Source organism: Vicia villosa, unplaced genomic scaffold (genome assembly GCF_029867415.1).
Source record: "Vicia villosa cultivar HV-30 ecotype Madison, WI unplaced genomic scaffold, Vvil1.0 ctg.000060F_1_1, whole genome shotgun sequence".
In the NCBI taxonomy this organism is placed as follows: Eukaryota; Viridiplantae; Streptophyta; class Magnoliopsida; order Fabales; family Fabaceae; genus Vicia; species Vicia villosa.
The window spans coordinates 1475978-1496414 of NW_026704990.1; the positions used below are offsets into that span (position 1 = coordinate 1475978).

The 20437-nt window shown below is 35.2% G+C and overlaps 2 protein-coding genes across 5 annotated transcripts; one reads left to right on the forward strand and one right to left on the reverse strand.

Annotated features, from left to right (window-relative positions):
* Positions 1–982: 982 nt before the first annotated feature.
* On the forward strand, positions 983–7557 carry LOC131623368 (dihydrolipoyllysine-residue acetyltransferase component 2 of pyruvate dehydrogenase complex, mitochondrial-like). 4 transcript variants are annotated; one of them, XM_058894384.1, is made up of 19 exons: positions 983–1197; positions 1282–1378; positions 1594–1670; positions 1758–1837; positions 1946–1986; positions 3070–3125; positions 3207–3281; positions 3390–3482; positions 3655–3900; positions 4006–4078; positions 4908–5008; positions 5494–5579; positions 5656–5731; positions 6233–6300; positions 6388–6454; positions 6541–6636; positions 6721–6823; positions 6924–7019; positions 7159–7557. In XM_058894384.1, the coding sequence occupies exons 1-19, from the start codon at positions 1165–1167 to the stop codon at positions 7227–7229; spliced, it is 1635 nt and encodes a 544-aa protein (XP_058750367.1). In that variant the 5' UTR covers positions 983–1164; the 3' UTR covers positions 7230–7557. The 4 variants fall into 4 exon arrangements, with proteins under 4 accessions (XP_058750367.1, XP_058750369.1, XP_058750368.1 ...); XM_058894386.1 differs by having other exon boundaries at positions 1779–1837; XM_058894385.1 differs by having other exon boundaries at positions 984–1197; positions 1779–1837; positions 1943–1986.
* A 7952-nt stretch (positions 7558–15509) lies between these two features.
* On the reverse strand, positions 15510–18438 carry LOC131623369 (mitochondrial import inner membrane translocase subunit TIM23-2-like). Its single transcript, XM_058894387.1, has 2 exons — positions 17643–18438; positions 15510–16942 (listed from the first exon to the last, which is right to left on the reverse strand). Exon 1 carries the CDS (start codon positions 18198–18200, stop codon positions 17646–17648), a length of 555 nt encoding a protein of 184 aa, XP_058750370.1. The 5' UTR covers positions 18201–18438; the 3' UTR covers positions 15510–16942; positions 17643–17645.
* Positions 18439–20437: the final 1999 nt, after the last annotated feature.

Genomic DNA, 20437 nt, shown 5'->3' on the forward strand with positions numbered 1-20437 from the left:
ATCACATCAGAAAAGCTTTGTTAACTGAAGGTAAAGGGAAAAACCTGCATAAAGTGTACTCATAATATAAAAATATTAAAAACTATAAACATCACAGCATAACCTTAAAAAATTTACATTTTTTCTACTAAGGAAGAGAACCCTAATTAAAAGTTCACATTTTGAACAACTTCAACTATTTTTCATCCAAACCCATAAAATTAAAAAGTATGAACTAAACTCTAAACATCAAAAGTAATATTCAAAATGCAAGATTCTAAAACTGAAAAAAAGCAAATTACCTTCTATAGGTTTGGTGCCTTCAAGAACAACCTATTCAGAGTGAGGAACCAACATCTGAGAGTCTTCTTCCATATTCTATTGCTGCACAAAACAATACACAAACAATCATCGCTTGCAAATATCAAAGCGATTAGTAAATCAATATCGTAGATTATCGCTTCTTTCTATTTAATTTCAAAAATATAAAAAAGAAGAAGAGGAAGAAGGAAGAAGTGCAAGAGAGACGGGGAGAGAGAGAAGTAAGAAGTGAAAGAAAGAGAGAATGATGCAAGTCATAATGCATTGATTTTAGAAATAGTTAAAAGCAAATGACATGACAAAATGTATAGCAAGAAGGACAATTATATATTTTTCAGAACATATTATATTCTTACTAGTAAGATACCCGTGCTATCGCACGGATTCCGTCTAGTTTATATTACACGTTGTGATATCTCATTTGTCAGCTCTAAAATTTGTTTTCTAGTCCATAAATATTCAAATAATTTTAAAAATACATTAATAATATGCACCAGCTTATTTGATAGATTAGAGATTGATGTTAAAACCGATCCAACCCATTTAAACCCAACCCGTTTACAAGTGGATCAACATTAGGTGGGCAGATGCTAATTTTTATTTATTCATTTACAATTATAAAAATTTGTTATAATTAAACAATAAAATAACAATAACGTGAAAGAAAAAAAAAAAAAAGTTAGTAAAAACTAAAAACGAGTTAAAAAAAAAGAAGCAAAGAAAGAATAAATATTCTGGGTAGGTTTGCTGCCGTGGCTGCTGCCATGCCATTTTCATCTTCTACTTGATCCGATCTCTCACCACAAAACCCTAATTTCCCCCTGTCGTCTCTCTCAGATCTCACCGCCGTTAATCAAATTCAGAATGGCTTCTCATTTACTCAATCACTCCAAAAAGGTTCGTCAATTTTCCTCTTCACAATTTGCTTTTTTTCCCTAAATTTTTGGATTTAAATCGATGTATTTTATGATATGATTGCAGTTAAGAAACGCTTCGAGCTTGTTACACCATGACCGTGCACTTTTGGTTCGATGGTTTTGCAGCGATGTTCAACCCTTATCTATCAACAGAAATCGTGGTAATTTTTGTTTATTTATTTAGTTTAATTTCAACTGTGACTAAATTCTAATTCGATTTCATCTTCTGGGTTCGATTGTTATTGTATTAAACAGCTTAATAATATTATAAAAAATATAAAAAAATTTTAGTTGGGATAAAAAATCCAGATTTGTCTTAAACTGTGTGATGGGAATCAATTATTCAGCATTATAATTTTAGTTGGTTATTGTTTAGATATGTTGAAAACCCGAATACAAGATTATGAGTCTTCAGCGAGAAACCGTGTCTCTGAATCGGCCCCAAACTTTACTGTGAGTAAAGCTCATTTACATTATATGGATCATGCTATTTCTGGCTTCGCTAACGTTCTCTGCTGACCCGTATTCTCGCTTTCATAGAAACCTTCATTTGGTGTACAGAAGAGAAACATGTCCACCATGAAAAGGGGTTATATGAGGTTGAATGGAGAGGTTTTACAGTAAGTTGTTTTTATGTTAGTTTTTTATTTTCCCTATATTTGTCTTGCTTTAATATGGGATTGCTTTTAACCTATTCATTTTCATCCTACCTTGCATTTCAAAAGAAGTTCACAGGTTCTGTCAAGGAGAAGCTATTCATCAGCTTCAGGTACAATTCATTATTTTTTGGCATTGTAGATATTTTTCCCTCTGTTATTTGACGTAGTATGATTATATCTAAATTACCCTGGATAAAATATTCTTGAGTTGTTGTATCTCTTTGGTTTTGTATTCAGTTGTTTTGATTTTGAGGGAACCACCATCCATAGATATAGGAATTGCAATGTGGGTATCTAGCAGCACTATATCTCTGAAACTTCGGTTCTGCAGTTCAGGCAGCATAATGAATTCGGAAACTTAACCAAATAGGAACATGCATTCAATACTATTAGGCTGAAATGAACCACCGCTTCTTTTGACCTGTTGTGCCAGCTTCATTGCTACTGTAGATTATTAATAGGATAGAAAGTCTGCTCAGTAAATGTTGAGCTGACTGAGCAACTGTGTATGAGTTTCTGACTTGTATTCTTGACCATGGTTTGAGCTATGAGGCTTTTTTAATGGGCTGCTATGGAGTATGGACATTATGTTAAGTATACCTACCTTAATACACACCATAACCTGTGGAGAACTATTCTCCTAAAAGCAAGTTGTTAGGTAATAGGTAGAGGTAATATATTTTTTTTAATCTTTAACATGCTTCCTTACATTAGAACTCTGAGCTTGAAGCATGGGTAGTGCACATACCTGTTATACCTTGTGCTACATTTAACTTATTTACAAAGAATATTGTAGAAGATTCAAGCTCTTAAAAACACAGTAATTGGTTTTCTAATAATAGGCCGTCCAACTCTCTTAAACCTTAGGCTTTTTGGTGGAGATACAAGAATGCTCTTACACCTCTTGAATAACTTTCTTTTAAGTCATGAGTGGTTATGAGACCTTTCACTCCATGCTGTATCTTATATTGCCCCTTACAGGGAGAGGTTAGATTAAGTAGTTGGTTGGTTGTTACCAAAAAATATAATTGTTTAGAGAAAGAAATGGTATTTTTCCAATAGTTAAGAGGGCCTTGCATTTTTCCTTAGTCCCTACTTTTTCTTTATTAAATAAATAGTAAAGTTTGGGATATTAGTATCAATGATTGTGTGCTTAATGATTTCGCTACCAAAAAATGGTGAATATTTTTCAGATCTCCCCCCACATCAGGAAATTGGAATGCCTTCTCTCTCGCCTACAATGACAGAGGTTTCTACTTTTGTGAATCCTGTGAGATTGTCGTATAGTGTGGGTAATGATTTACACTAACTGATTCCCAATGATATGCAGGGTAACATTGCAAGATGGTTGAAGAAAGAAGGGGATAAAGTTTCTCCTGGTGAAGTGCTCTGTGAAGTTGAAACTGTATGGTTCTTGTAGCAGAAATAAACATTGCATATAAAATATCACTGTTTAGATTCTTGTGTGAAATGATGTATGAATTGTATTTCAAATTTCAATTTTCAAATGAAGGATAAAGCTACTGTTGAAATGGAGTGCATGGAGGATGGTTTTCTGGCCAAAATAGTTCGTCAGGAGGGGGAAAAAGAAATTCAAGTTGGCGAGGTATTGATATTGTCTAGCTCTTCCCACTTTTTTTTTCCTCTTATTTTAAAAAGGGCATTTTATGCGGTTGCTCCACAGTTTGAATTTACCTGAATTATTTTTTTCTTCGCACTCTAAACTCTATTCTCTTATGAAAAGTCTATCTTTGTAACGGGAAGAATTTCTTTCATAGGTAATTGCCATCACTGTTGAAGAAGTGGGGGACATTGCAAAGTTTAAAGATTACAAACCTTCAGCATCTGAATCTAGTGAGCCCCCGGCCAAAGAAACACCTGCCCCACCTCCACCAAAGAAAGAAGTGGCAGAGGAGCCTGCCCGAGAACCTGAGCCAAAGGTTTCCAAGCCTAATGCTCCGCCTTCATCCGGAGATCGGATATTTGCTAGTCCCCTTGCTAGAAAGTTGGCCGAAGAGAAAAATGTCAGTTACTAATACTTAAATACTAAGGGTTAAAATCTTTCTGTTAAAGAAATCAATTAAGCCATTTTTATTTCATTAGATAACCTGTTTACCACATGTATGTAGGTGACTCTCTCCAGCATTAAAGGAACAGGGCCTGATGGGCTCATTGTCAAGGGTGACATTGACGATTACTTGGGTATGATTCTAATTTTCTATATGTATGTCTGTATTATACACACAGTATAGTAGAAACACATGCTTCCCAATTCATTCCTCTATCTCTCTTGCTAGTTCTAGGATATATTTTCTGATAAGAACTGGGATCCGGAGAACAATTGAATCGGATTTTTTTTTACCCCCAAAATTTCTACCGGGTAGGTAGTAGAACTCTTTCACGACAATGATTACACTCAATGTCTCTTCTTTTTCCTCTCGTCTTTTGATTTCCTCGTCTACTTACCATCTCAACTAACATTTGATTAGCTGTTCTGTTACACTGTGTAACTGTCATTCACCTGAAGAATTTCCTCTATGTCAACCGGCACTTCAGGTTATATCTGTAGTTCACGTTCATCTGATAGCATTTGGGGCAGGTTGGCCCTCTTTGGTGTAGGGCTTTTATCAACAAAAAGACATGAAAAACTGGATGTGTTCTTGGAATTGTAACCTGTATCTAGCCTGGTCAACTATATCTGGTTCCTCCCAAGGCCCAAAAAAATGGAGACTTATTTTCTCATGGGTGTTTTGTATTTAGCAACCTCATTTTATAAGCCTGCAGCATGAGATAAACCCAGTCACCCACTTGGAACTTCATTTTTCTCACAAGGCCAAATATTAACTCCTTTCTAAAGCAAATGATCAGAGCTGTAGTTAATAATGCGCTTTAATAAAATACTGTGCATTTGCTTAGTTGATTCATTTAAGTGACAATTTCAGCCTTGTGCCTGTAATCACTTTCATCTTTAGTTGATTCATTAACTGTATTGATTAAATTATAACCCTTTTTACTATCTAATCTAATGCAGCTTCTAGTGGTGTTAAAGAAGTTTCAGCACCCTCAAAGACCAAGGCTGCAACGGATGTGGCATTGGATTATACCGACATTCCTGTCTCTCAGATAAGAAAGGTAGTTTATCAAACTAGTCTTTTAAATTTTATGTTTATGAAATTTATCTTCAATGATTCTTCGCCTCCCACATGAACCAAAGACCATTTGTTAGGACCATGCCACATATGTTATCAATTTATGAATATGAATTGTGCATGCTTCTTGATAGTCTTGCTCAATATTCCTGAAACTTTTTTCTCACTGTATGGTTTTTATGTAATTTCCCGATCCTAGTATATCTTGTATTGTGCATGCATGGGTGATTCTTTCTCCTTGAAACTAACTCTATATGTTTAGGACCATGACACATATGTCCTCAATTTGTGAACAAAAGTTGTGTATGCTTCTTGATAGTGTTGCTCAATATTGCCGGAACATTTTTTTTCTTCTTTCAGTGTTTTTTTTTTGTTTTGTTTTAAGTAATATCCCAATCATAATATATCTGGTGGTATATTGTGCATGCATAGGGGATGCTTTTTTCTAACTAACTATATATTTGACAGATCACGGCTTCACGTTTGTTGCTATCAAAACAAACTATTCCTCATTACTATTTAACAGTAGATACTTGTGTTGACAAACTCATGAGGTGAGCTTCTCCAATATTGTCAATATATTTTACCGATGATACAAATAGTTTCTGATAATTAAAACTCTATCTGCAGTTTGCGTTCCCAACTCAATTCATTGCAGGAAGCCACTGGCGGTTCCCGCATATCAGTAAATGACCTTGTAATCAAGGTATCAATTTTTCTCTGACCAAAATATGTGTGTTTTTAAGTTGCAGGTGGCCTTCATTTTATCCTGTGTTTTGGTTGGTAATTAGGTGTTTAATTTAGTAGAGAAGGGCATTATATCTGAGACCTCTGCTTTCTCTCTATTTAGTCTCTAAATTGTAAATCTTCTTTCCTTTTTTTTTTTAAAGTTCAAACAGCTACTGAAATTATAGAACGTCATGAATCTTCTTTCCTTTTTGTTTGTGTGCAGTTATGCACATTGTCAGTAGAAAAGCTAGGTTGTTAACTTGCTAGTGGTTATCAATCGGTTGTAGCCTAATACTGTTACATCATTGCTCCTCAACTTTTAGCAAGGGCTTTTACAATTATCTGAGTTGCAATTTGTTTAAAGTTTTTTCTTAAGTTACAAAAAAGAAATTTCTTTAACTTAAACAATATGCCTTGTCCAGGAGAGAGTATTGTGTACAATATAAACTAAGTTTGATGCTTGTCTTTTGCATTTCAGGCTGCTGCTTTGGCTCTCCGTAAAGTTCCTCAGTGTAACAGTTCATGGACAAATGACTATATTCGCCAGTAAGTTAACAATTTTTAAATGCAAGGATTGCCAGAAAATTTGGGAATGACCTTAAATGTAACATTTGCTATTATATTTTTCTGCAGGTTTCATAATGTGAATATTAATGTTGCCGTGCAGACTGAACATGGACTCTTTGTTCCGGTTGTTAGGGTGAGTGAGGACCTCTTTCTAACAGTTCAAAGACATACAAAGCCTTTACCAGTTCCAACTCAACCTTTTATTCGTAATATTTGCAGGATGCGGACAAGAAAGGCCTCTCTAAAATAGGCGAAGAGGTCAAACAATTGGCTAAGAAAGCTAAAGAAAACAGCTTGAAACCCCAAGATTATGAGGTTATTGAAACTATGCTCATACCTATTCATCTGCTAACGACGGCGTCTTGTACTAATTTATGAATTATTGGGTACACATTGCAGGGAGGTACATTTACAGTGTCTAACTTGGGAGGACCATTTGGAGTCAAACAGTTCTGTGCCATTGTCAATCCTCCTCAATCTGGCATTCTCGCTGTTGGATCTGGTGGGAGAAATTTATTAGTTTTTCCCACTTTTTTATTTATTAGCTGCTTTCGCTTGTTTGTCATGATGACCATCTTTCTGTTTTGCTTCTACATGAGCAGCCGAGAGAAGGGTCGTTCCAGGTTCAGGTGCTGAAGAATTCAAATTTGCTTCCTTCATGGCCGTAACCCTCAGCTGCGATCATCGTGTAATAGATGGTAATCATTCTTAATCTGACGCTGTTGCTTTAATTTAAGAGACTAAAATGTCTGATATCTACATTTTTAACAATCCAAACCGGTAATTCACTCGATGAAACATGCTAACAATATGCTTTATTATTATGATTATGTTCAGGGGCAATTGGTGCTGAATGGCTAAAAGCATTCAAAGGCTATATTGAGAATCCAGAAACCATGTTGTTGTAAAGTAAATAGAAGACTCCCGTGAAGTACTGTCAATTCCTTTTTTCGAGTGATATTTTAGGCGGGTGGATGAGATTCTGATCACCTGGTATTTCCCATTTGGGTTTGGTTGATTGTATATCCCTGACCAATTTTTGATTTAAGTATTTATTCTCTTAAAAATAAATTTTGTAATAAGCGAGGGTAGATGAGCTATTGTATTTCGAGCCCTGAAATTGTGTCGATAGAAGAGGATGCTACCCCGATATACAAGCAAATGAGGATCTAACATTTTCTTTGTTAGATGATGGTGTGAATAATTCAAACAACACACTAATTTATTTTTTTGGCATCTCACCTTCCTTGTGTTAATCGAGCTAGTCTTTATCTCATAGGGCAAATGAAGTATTCAAATTTTTTTCGAATTATAATTCATTGTAGGTTGAGTAATTTGTTTCTAGTGTTAGACGATTCAAGTTAGTTTTTAAAAATTGGACAAAATTGGCTTGTTCAATAGGCTGAACTGACAGTTGGTTTGCTCTTGGTTGTACTACAGGCTTGTTGAACCTAATTGATTTGTGTTTTTTTCTTTCTTTCTTTCTATAAATGATGATAATTACTAAACCATTAATTTTCCCACCTTCATTGTGTCTAATAGATTGAATTCCCTATTAGATAGTATTGAATTCCCTATTAGATAGTATTAGTTGGGTTTCCTAGTAGATAAAGTATAGGATTGCTATTTTGACACTATAAAATGATATCAATTGCCTACACCATAGAAAATACTGCATATCTTTGTGTTGTTTTTGTGAAAAGAAAGAAAAAATAATTATTAAATAATTAAAAAAAAAAAGAAAAGCAAAACCGTATAATCATATGGTGTAGGTGTCAATATAGGTGTAGCAATAACATTTCCCTTTAATTATTCGTCAATTTAATGTACAGACTCATTCATTCAAACTCATAGTTATAGTTTGTCAATCCAAATAGACGACAAGATATATAATAGTTTCATATTCTCATCATTACACACCAAATATGTAGCAAATTCTCTTTGAAACACGTCAAAGCAATGTTAAGCAATGTTAAGTGAAGTCTGAATTTTAGAATTTGAATCAATAAATTACCGAGATTAATGTTGGGCGTGCCTCAGTGCACATTTTCAATCTCTGAATAACATACACACACATTTAATTCTTTTTAGATTTCAATGTTCGAAATTGTTATGGAAATTAAAATCTCGACACTTCTGTTTAAGTATTCGCGCCCATACCTTTTCCTCTCCCTTCCCCTTTTCATTTTTCACGTTGCATATCATAGAGCATGTGCATTGAGGTCATACTTCATGGTTTTGATCGGCACATGCATATTTATGGACAAATGTCGATGTTGTCTATATTAAATACTTCATTGACTTGGAGAGGATTCACGAGCACAATTGGAGATAACTAATAACTTGTTTGGTTTGCCTCTAGACCAAGTTAGCTAAAACTAGTTTATGGAAGACAAGACATATGACACTAAACAATTGTCTATTTACGATAATTTCTTTGCACCATTGCTAATATTAACTACATTATACTTGTGTTACACTTTAACTAAAATTTAATCCGAACCATCTTTAGACATGGATCCACCAACATTTTCCCCGTCTCTTCAGGTGGGAATATGTTGAAGACTACTATGAGAAATTGCCATGTGCTTGCTCGATCATCCCACTCAGGGGGAATCTAACGACAGAATTGTTTCAAATTTCTCTTGACCACATCGTGCCGAATGCTACTTGTTTCACGTCGTATGATTATCACCTTGAGATACAATCTTTTGAGGTGATAACCTTGCACTCTGGATGGATGACTTATGGGTCTCGACTCATCTACCTAGGAAAGTTCTCCATCATTTTAGGTATTTGCAGGGTATTACCCAGAGACTCCCATAGTTGTTTCTCCTACGATTGTATTCTAGAGAGATGTTGATGGTATATTTGCGGAGTACTAAGAGCATTTTGTTCCAGAGGATGTATGTCGTGTGCCAGCTCTTTGTCCATGGAGTATGGTATACAGTTACATCCAACTGTTTTATAAAGTGTCACGTTCTCACATGACACCAGATGTAGAAGAAGATCCCCAAAGCCAACTCATTAGGAGTGACTATAAAATGAGCATACAAGGGAGGACCATGTCGTGGATGTGTTGTCGACATGTCACCATATTGTAGCTATTGGGAGGGAGGCCATAATTAGAGGGGATTTTCATGAAGGTACTCTTGAGGAGGTTACTCTACCGAGCATCTTACTAGAGGCACAACATGCATTGTAGTAGAGGTAGATGAGGAACAAGATGTGTTAGATATATGTAGTAATTGTATTTTACTTTGTATTTTGATGTTAACAATTTGAAATTTTATACTATTTGTATTTTATAAATACTGATATTTGGTTTACAAGCATTTTGTTTGAATATTTGATCTTATTATTGATCTCCTGTTCAAGTGCTAAAATTATTTCCTTTTGGAGAGCAATATTCTTAAACGCATTTATGAAATCATCATACATATCCTTAAAAGCTTAAGATAATTCACTATACGAAAATTTATTCTCTAAGTCACAATTATATACCTTTGACGAATCACCTTTCTTACGTGCCATCAAATATAGGTTGACGCATTCATCATCTGAAATTAAGCATGAATCTGAGGAGGATCTCTCATCCTCTTCTTCCCATTCGATGTAGGCTCGAAGACCTTTGGAACTTTTTCCCTTCGTCTAGTAGAATTCCTTATCTTTCTTTTTATGAGGTTTGGTGAGACTAGGACATGTTGTTTTGCAATGACCCAATTTACCACACTCGTAACACGTAATATCATCATCCTTTTCTTGTGTTCTTTCTTAGGCGAGTGAGTGTTTCTAAAGTTTATTAAACCCTAGTCAGTGTGTTTGAGCTTGTTGTTTCTCAAATATCTATTGTAGCGCTTGACGAATAAATCCATCTCCTCTTTCTTAGGAGCTTCTTTGTCAGAATTGTCACCTTCTTAATTTGATTTACTAGCTTTCGATGATGAATCTTTCAAAGAAATATCATGTTTCTCTTATTTTACTTTCTCTTTAACTTTCGACCTTACTTCGCTAACGGGGCAGGTCATTTCAACACATTTTCATGCTCGACTAACTTTCCAAATAGCTTTGTAATGTCCAAAGTACTAAAATCATTTGTTTCCTTGATAGTGGTAACCTTTGGTTGCCACTCCCTGCACATAGAACTTAATATTTTATTAGCACAATATTTGTTGGAATAAGTTTTATCCAAGTTGATTAATTTGTTGATTAAGCAGAGGAATCTAGTTTGCATGGATTCCACGAATTGTCCAGGTTTCTTACGAAACAATTCAAACTCCTCTGTAAACATATTGATTTTAGAATCCTTGACATCTTCCGTACCCTCATAAAGTGTTTGGGGAGTGTCCCACATATCGTGTCTCACATACCTTTAGCACTCGTATGATGTGAAATCGAGTAGAATACTTTAGCGCTTAAAGCGGATATAAGTATATTTCTCGCTTTTAAATCATATGAAGCCTTTTTAATTTCATCATTCGTCCAACCCTTAGGATGTTTTACAACACCATTAACACCTGTGAGGATGAAAGGTCCTTTGGAGATGACACACCATCGATTTTTATCAACTAATAATAAGTGCACGTTTATAATTGATTTCCAGTAAGTATAACTTTTACCTTTGTGCTCTATTGTACACTCCCTTTGGATCGTTATCCTCTACTATGATTCACAAAACTTTTGGAGTCAATTAAACTTAATCAAAAGACCAGTTGTTGGTGCCAATTGTTAGGTGCGAATATGATAATAGAAAATAGTCTAGAGGGGGGGTGAATAGAATAAAAAAGTCAACTGATTCATCAAATAAGAATAATCAGAGGTTTTTGAGAGTTTGCGCGCAGAAGATTGTTGAGCAAAAATGTAAAATTATACTCAATAGACAATTATTAGATAATAACCCAAATCACTTTACAAATATTGTAATGATTAGATGAGGAAACACAATGTATGCAATTGAATAAATTATGAGATGTGGTTACGCAATTAATCAATAAGTTGAATTCTAAAAGCACAATGTTTTGCAAATTTTAATCACCACTAAAGCTCTTAATGGTTTTCCAATTCCAACAAAAACTAAAAATTTCAAATTAAATCTCTATTACCAAAATGTAAACCTAAGCACATATGTTCTACGAAAGGCAAATGAGAGAGAGAGAGAGAGAGAGAGAGAGAGAGAGAGAGAGAGAGAGAGAGAGAGAGAGAGAGAGAGAGAGAGAGAGATGGCATAGTGATTTAAAGTTCTTTGAATCTTTCGTCCTCGCGTGAGTCAACTTGCATTGTTGAAAGCACCTGCATAATTCCATTATATTTTGACTAATATACAAAGAATTCATACAATCACTTATTCATATTAATGTTAAAGATAATAAAACTCTGATTTTGAATCTTGACTTGTATAGATGGCCAACAGCCAAACCCTTATGCACAATCTTCACTCAATTAACGCTTCTAATCTTCCAATAACACCAATGTTGCTCCAAGCCTTCATATTTGGCAATCAACCCCTTGATCCTACTAATTTTTTGAGCAGTGTAATTGTACAAAGATGTAAAAAGAACTCTGCCTTATCCATAGCCTTCAACACTGTCACTACTAAAACAATTCTGGAGAGAAGGCCTTCTTTTAACTGAAATGTTCTAGCACCAATGACAACAACCCCAATCTTGCTAGAACATAAAAATCTTTGAACAAATCTCCAAGAACGATTAGTTTCAAGACATCGTCTCCCCCAATAAGTTAACATCCACTCATGATTAAGATGTGAAAAAGAAATGAGGTTGAATATGAAAGATTTCTAATCCAAGAGTTTCCAAGAGGTGGTTGATTTTAACAAGAAAATTCACAAAACAATTATGAAAACTTTCATGAACGATAATGAATTCTTTACTTAAAAAGGGTAACTAAATGCTTATAATGTGCTTGAGATGAAGCACACAAAAGACTGAAAAAAGTTGGTTAGATTCGAATCAAGGTCAAAACATGTAATATGTCAAATGAGCAAGAGAATGGAATAAAAAAATATGAAAATTTGACCCATTTGCAGTTGATTCGAATCAAGTGCAGTATGTGATTCGAATCATAGGCCACATGATTCGAATCATGTGCAATTTGTGATTCGAATTAATTGCTCCAAGGATCAAATGAAAAACCAGAAAAGTTGCATGATTCGAATCATGTGTAAGGAGTGATTCAAATCAATTTGGACAGAGGTGACATAAGAAAGGTCTGATTTGAATCGTGTGAAGACTCTAATTCCAATCAAATGGTTTTGGAAATATTTTGGTCACTTATGTTTGATTTGATTCTAATCAAATACCTCAAAACTAGGTTTTCATTATTTAAACACTTAACTTTGCACGTGATCTGAAAAGAACACGCAGAGCTTTTATTCCAAAAACTCATAGACTTGAGTAATAGGATTTTGATCAAGTTCGAACATAACCAAAAATTTTATGCATGCTAAAAGATATGAATCATGTGTGAGAAATCTACGAGGGAGACTCAACAACGATAAAATACAAAAACGATAAGACAAGCAATAAAAACATAACAGTATTGAGATTTCTCCCCCTGCATAAGATGAAGATGTGCTACAACAACCCCCCTAAGAATATGCAGCTACAATCAAGAATTATAAAACAGATATGCATATTATGACATAGTGGGAGGTGATTTAGAAAAGTTTTCAAAAAGCGGATTATAATATGAAGTTGTACATCAAAGAACAAATGTGTCATATATTATATCCCCAAATCTCTAATATGACACCTTATACACAACTATTAAATAATATGCTCCAAAGAAGGTCAAACTAACTCTTAATGATAATTAAACCAAGTGTTCACCATCATTTTATGAGCATGTCGACTCACTTATCTTGATACTTCATTTTCATAGTCTTAAAAACCGGCTAGAAATGAGGCACAAATTAGCAAAGCATAAAGTTTCCCACCTTTACCAAAAATAAAATACATGAAGAGATGTATATTTTAATGCACAAACACATTGACAATATTGCAGTCTTTGCAGATGTTAAAGTTATAGGCAACCGTAGATTTTGCGCTATTCCAGTCTTAATTGGAAAGGGCGGGGACAATTGGACTCATATTCATCATAACCTTATTAAAGAGTTAACAACTCATAAAAATGAATACACACGGCTTTATAAGACTAATGCATGTAAAGATGTTCACAGTGCAGTTTGAGTGTTTTTGATGCTAAAAGTTATCTGAAGCGCAAAGAGAAAATAATGTGATTCAATTTAATTCGGTTGAATTTTAAAAATAAATCAAACCAAATCAAATCAAACCAATGCAATTTGAGTTGATTCAGTATTTTACAAGATTTTTCTTAAGCCATAGATACACTTATATAAGACAACATAACTTTATACCTACTCATTCATTTATTACTAAATAACAAATAATAATGTCCATGCATAAACCATTTATAACATTCAAAGTTCTAACGATGATTTATTTTCTACAGTACTGTGATGCTTTAAAATGCATCAACCATGATCGGAAGATTGCGAGACTGCAACAACATCAAGAGTAGTTGTTTCACAATGTGATGCAACTATTTGAGTTGCAAAACTTATGTAAGACCAATTATACTACTATTAACCATGGTATGCTATCAATGTTCATTGAGAGACGACACTCTAAGGCACCATCTTTTTATGTCATGTCTACTGCATCTTATGATCAGGGAAAGATTATTAGACCACTTCAAGAGTACTATATCTGATGTATTGCATATGATGATTGAATATTTGGAAGCTGACCCAGAGGATATCCTGAAGGAGTTAGAAGACACCCGAGGGTGTCAAGTTATATTTAAATTCTTGGAGAGGACGTATGCACACCAACTGACTGAGGCAAAACAGGTCGATGATGACGATGAACATGTTATGCAACATATAGCATATGCATTGAAAGCATAGCCATTGTACTTGGTTGACACATTAATATTTTTGGACAAGAGTGTCTATTACGCAAATGTCGATTACCTCATATACTTCGCTGACTTGAAGTGAGTTCATGAGTACAGTTGAACAACCGCTTGTTTCGTATACCTATACTCCAAGTTAGCTAAAGGTTGTCTTTGGAAGACCAAATACCTGACAACTATTTGCACGCTGCTGACGATAATAAATTTATTTTCTTTACTGTTTATGTACCATTTTCATAACACTTGTGCTACGCATTTACTAATAATTCATATGTAGCATTTTCAAACATAGATCCTCTAGCACTTCTCGCACATCAATGACTGGTCATATTTTGATGACTACAATGAGGATATACCACGTGCTTTAGAAGGAATCAGTCGACTGAACCCTTTAAAGTGTATCTTTATCGTACAATACACAATGATATACACTTTCAATTGTACAAAGATCACCGTTAGACGCGTCCTTTGGAATACATAACCTTATACTCTGGATGGTTGGCTTGTGGGTCACGTATGATGTATCCACATCTCCCTGAATAAGTCATGCACCAGTTCAGATAGATGCCATATATGAAGATTTCTTTAATCATCTGGTATCAAATGAAGCACAACTACATTCAATGGTATTACATTGTCACATTCTTATATGACACCAGATGTAGAGGAAGATCCATCTAGGCCACCTCATCAGGAAATATTGGGGGAGGAGTAGGCTAGAGTAGATCATGTTGTGGATGTGTTGCCTGCATGTCATATTGTGAATCTTGCGCAAGTAGGTATTAGACAGAGGAGTCTTTTCGAAAGACTCTCTTGGGAAGGCCATTGTAAATGTCATTCTTACTAAGACACGAACGACATTACAGTACAAGAAACAACAAAGGAGCAAGGGGATCCGACATAAGCAGGATAATAGTATTTTGTATTAGGGATAATATTTATCATTTGTAATTTATTGAATTTATTGACTGTATTCTAGATTCAATATTGACTCATTTATGTACGACATTTTCATCATATTTGATAAATGTGTTATTTAATTTATAAAATTTTAGTATGATAATAATCCATGGTTTATTGCATCAATGTTTTTTTATATAAAAAAATGTTAAAATTGATTGCATAAAATGAATCAATATTTTTTTATATAAAAAAATATTAAAATTGATTGCATAAAATGAATACGGAAGTTTATATATGTATATTACTACCGAGATGCATCTCCGAACAAAATTATGTTAAAATAGAAATGTCTCAATAAAGAATGGAAGAGATGCATATAGGGTAAATACAAAAGTACATCTGAAGACTAATTTAATTAGTAACAAAAAGAAGCGTGACTCATTTATGCATCTATTTGATGTGAAATGGGTACATCCAAAAATGCACTTCCAAATTTGTAAATGTATTTTTGAATTTCGATAAATTGCTTATCCACCACTCGGTATGGGAAAAATATTGCCCTCTTAATACTATAGTCGGATAAAGGACTACACAACTAGCCATCATCGAGTACAAAAGCAACATGGAAGACCTAATCTTTGAAATTTCTTACTGAACTCGAGGAAACATGAATGATAAAAAAGCAAAAGACAAAAATGACATAAGTTAAGGAAGCATGAGATAAGACACAGTCATCCGTATGAAACAATAGCCAGGGAATTTCTGTGATTGAGAACTTAAGCAAATCCCATTTAGTAAGGCTAGATAAATATAGCATTGATGCTTTGTTCTTGTATTTCCCTTTCCGTTTGTTTCAAGTCTAAATTAGCTCTAGATATTAACAATGGTTTTACCAACACATTGACAAACAAACCACAGCACAAACCCCTTACACTTACACGCTCAAAATTTTGATCCATTAAAATTAGAATTGTAAAATAGGTACGCTGCCCATGTTTGTTCTGTTTGTTCAAGTAAAGGAAAATTTGACGGCGTATGTTGTCTTTGTGGCAGAGGTCAAAGCATAAGAGGAAGAACCGGAGGTGAGGAAACGGTGGATAATGAAAGGGGATCATTTAGTAGGGGTGAGAGGGAACAAAACAAGGGCAGGAAAACCATAATAACATCATGCAACACTTCTTGATCTAAAGGATAGCTGCCTGCCTATTTAGTACCTCAAATATCACCATTTCTCCTTTAAAAATGATATAGATAGTGGTCATAACCCCGGTGTTGACTTTCAACCCAACAGTATCGGCTTTTGCCAATCGAGCTAGGATTTGCAGATTCACATTCTCTTCTATGTAGTCCATAAACTATATGAAAATAAAAAGTAACCCTTAAACTATATCATAACTGTCAAACTAATGCCTAACCTATATGAAATTCATCTCTTTAGTCTCTAGTATCTCTCATCAACATATATGTAACACGAAGACTTAATTTGATAGATTTCATATACTATTTTTATTTACTTTTGAGACTAGGTAGGAAAGAGAGATCCTAAGGGGACTAGATTGACGGTTTACTCCCTATTGACCCGGAAAGGTAGTCCCATGACCAGGACACAAATAAATTCTGAGTTTCTGACATATGATCAATCAAATACCCCTTTCCGAACTACTACGGATTTAATAGCGGTTCCCATTTGCCAAAAGCAAAGGCAACACACTCATTAAAGGAAAGAGGCAAACTGCAATAATCAACCCCAAGTCTGCATGATTTTCTGAAACAAAGCAACATTTGGAAAATGTAAGTATATAATAACAGTTGTTTAGTACCTCTTGTTCATGTGCTCATTGCAACATAACAAGAGTAATCAACATCGCCGAAAAGAAGCTCATACATGATATGACTAAAATTTGAAAGAACCCACAATCAACTGACCGAAGATCAATACAAGCAAAACATTACACTAAATGCAACCAAAATCTTGAAAACTCCCACGATAAGGTTCCTACAATCTCTTCCACAGAAAACTCTACATCCAAAAAACTTGTTCAACTCTGATCAAACACATGCAAAATCTTTCAAACCAACCATTAAAATCATACATATTGACCGAGCTAACCCATCACATAATAAAGTTCAAAGCAAAAAACAAAGGATTAATTGATGCTATAAACACTTTCAAATTAAATTTCGTCCCAATAATTATAATTATTTATTCGATGACAACTTCACAAAGTTACACATTAGTTTTAGAACAGAAAGCTAGAATCCAACTGAAAAAATATGGCATTAAACCAATAGTTTCGCATCGGAAGCATTAACTACTAACTAACATAACCATAACATATATGGTATATAACTTCTTTAAATAATTCTATATATTCTACTAACTAAAACTAACACCAATTATCTCTCAAAATTTGTTTTTTTTTTCTCTTTGAATTAAAAGAGTGAATCTCAAATCTCATACTCACATTTCATATCGGCACATATCGTTTCAATGCTTGTTTTACCGTCACAGCAGCTCCAACAAGAACTCCACCCACAGCTCCAGCCACCGCAGCCGATCTCACCCCTCTTGCTGCTCTATACAAAGCTCCAGTGCCAAGCCCGGCCGCAACGCTGTTCCAGGCGTCATCGGTGTCTCTGGCAGCCTCGATCCCGCTTTCGATTCCAGCATAAAGCAACCCAATGATCCCAACACGGTTCCCCCAAGTCCGACCCGAATGCCCGGATGAGTTGAGAATACGATTGACTCGGAGCTTCGTGGTGTCGCCGGATTCGAAAGATCGAACTCCTTCAACGAGCCCAACTCCGGCACCGGCGATTGAACCTCCGAGGTAACCGCAGCCAGTGTAGAAGGTGAGATTCTCTCCCCAGGAACGGCGTTTACGGAGAGCTTCCTCGTCGAAGAGAAACTCCGGGGAAGTTGGGAGCTGGTAGAGATTTCGGCTGGAAACCTCGAGGTCTTTGTATGGGTTGTAGAATCGGGTTTGGGGGTTTTTGTCGGATTGTGAATCGTTTTGCGCCATTGGAGAGGGATTTGAAGAATCGAATTAGGGTTAGGGTTTCGTGGAATTGTGTGAGGGCACACAACGGTGCTGAGGTTATTTTGAGTTTCTCACCTTAGAGACAGAAAAGTTTCTATAATTGCGAAAGGGAAAAAAAACGAGGCGGTTTGGTTTGGGTTAGAGAATCTGTGTGATTAGATTCTGAGATTCGGTTGGAATATGGACCGGATTTGGTTTTTTCTGATCAAAGTGGGGTTGGTTCAATGAACCAGTGGCTCAATTTTTTGTTTTTGTTAGTTTGGTTTTATTTATGAGAGAAAGTTATGGAAGAACGAAAATTTATAACGGATTCAGAAGTCTTTCTTATCAAGAAATATATTTGAAGTAATTGAAAAAATAATGAAAATCTAAATAATCTAAATACGTGAAGGAGGATTAACCAGCTTACTATTCATTAATAACCATTAACATTGGAAATTAATATATTTTTAAAAATTGTTCCGGATCATTGGTAGGATCCACGATGATAGACTCATTAACAGACATTGAATGGAAAGAAGTCAGAAATATGTTAGGCCTCACCACGGCCAAAAACATACGATTCCTGACTCTAACACCATTTTTTTACCGTTGGATATAATAAGACAAAAACTCGCAGACTTCCGATCTCATGAAATCAATTTTAACCACTTACACTAAATAAAGCACAACATGTGTATTTCAGATATTCTCTCATTCATACGCTAAAACTACTTTATCACTCGATTACTAATTGAATGTTGGAGTGTTAACTTTGGAGGTCCACCCCCGTTTCACTGCACTAAAACTCTATTTCATTCTATCTCCACCTAATTCAAGTTCTAGTACGAAACAATGACACCGTATATGAGAATAGACATCTGATTCTCACAAATTTCCAAGAATTCAAATCATAGACCTTACTTCTTTCAGATCACTGATCTTTTCTCTTTCAAAGCAGTAATATCTTCCTCGTACAAATCACCGATTCAGTTTCTGCTGTCATGGCAGCATAAAAACCATCTGTTCGGTCGCCACACATAACAATGCCACAACCATTGTATTCTCTCGGTCCAGTGAAGGAGACTCCATTTCTTCCATTAACCGAAGATGCTCTGATCTTAGTAACTCCTCCTACAATTCCAACATCACAAAATCTAGCACCTCCAATAGTTTGACAAAGGACCTTCAAAGTTCTTTTAACCATCAAACCCCGTCTACTGCCATTGCAAGGTCAAACATTGAAGCAGCCTTCATCGCAACCTATAATTCTAGAGCATGAAATGCTCCAGAGTTTGCAACAACTACAAGCTACTTTAGGCACGTAACATGCACATGATTTGCTGAACAATGCTTATAATCTACTGCAACATTAGAATTCACACTTCCTTGCTAAAAGGATACTTCAGATTGAAGAAAACATCCAATTTGCTCCCCCCGGGGATAATTTCGTGCGTGAGAATGCTTCACGCACCAAGCTAAGAACTGAACCAAAACATATCCACTACTTCACCATATAGAATGGCCCCTAAAACACCATGTTGCATTCTATGTCATGAACATTATACTCTGCCTCATGATTTTGGAGGAAAAGGCTTGAGCACCACGCCACCAAATGACTGATGACACTCTGTCAAGACGCAATATGTACAATATCTTGTCTGTTATTTTATTAAGTTTAATTACATTTTGGTTAAGTTTGATTAGGATTTACTATGAGATGGATGACGTAATCACATATCTCATTTCCGAAAGCATATTAAAATCATCCAATCAATAATCATCTCATATCTTTGTTGTATATATGACTGACGAAGAACTACCTCATATTTCTCTCGAAATAACACGAATCGAGAGGAGAGAATAAGACAGAGCAGAATGTGAAGGAAGAAGAAAGTGCAAATCTCTATAAAGCTTACATCAGCCAAGTAGATGTATATGGAATGATTTACAACACCCATGAAGCTTTTCATAGGGAAGGATATTTTAAAATAATAGTAATATCACTCAGAGCCAACCTTGCACTATTAGAGGAATAAGAAGACGGGGAACTAGAAGCACTCACAACTGATGCAAAGGACTGATTCGGACGATGGTTCAAGGAGATTAGGCCCGGAAACTCCTAGGAAGTCAACACAGAAAGGGTGACATAGTTAATATTCCATGAAATATCAGCTCATGCATGAAACAAAACTTCTTATTAGCAAACCAATTCGACAAAGCAACTGGCTTTCACAAGG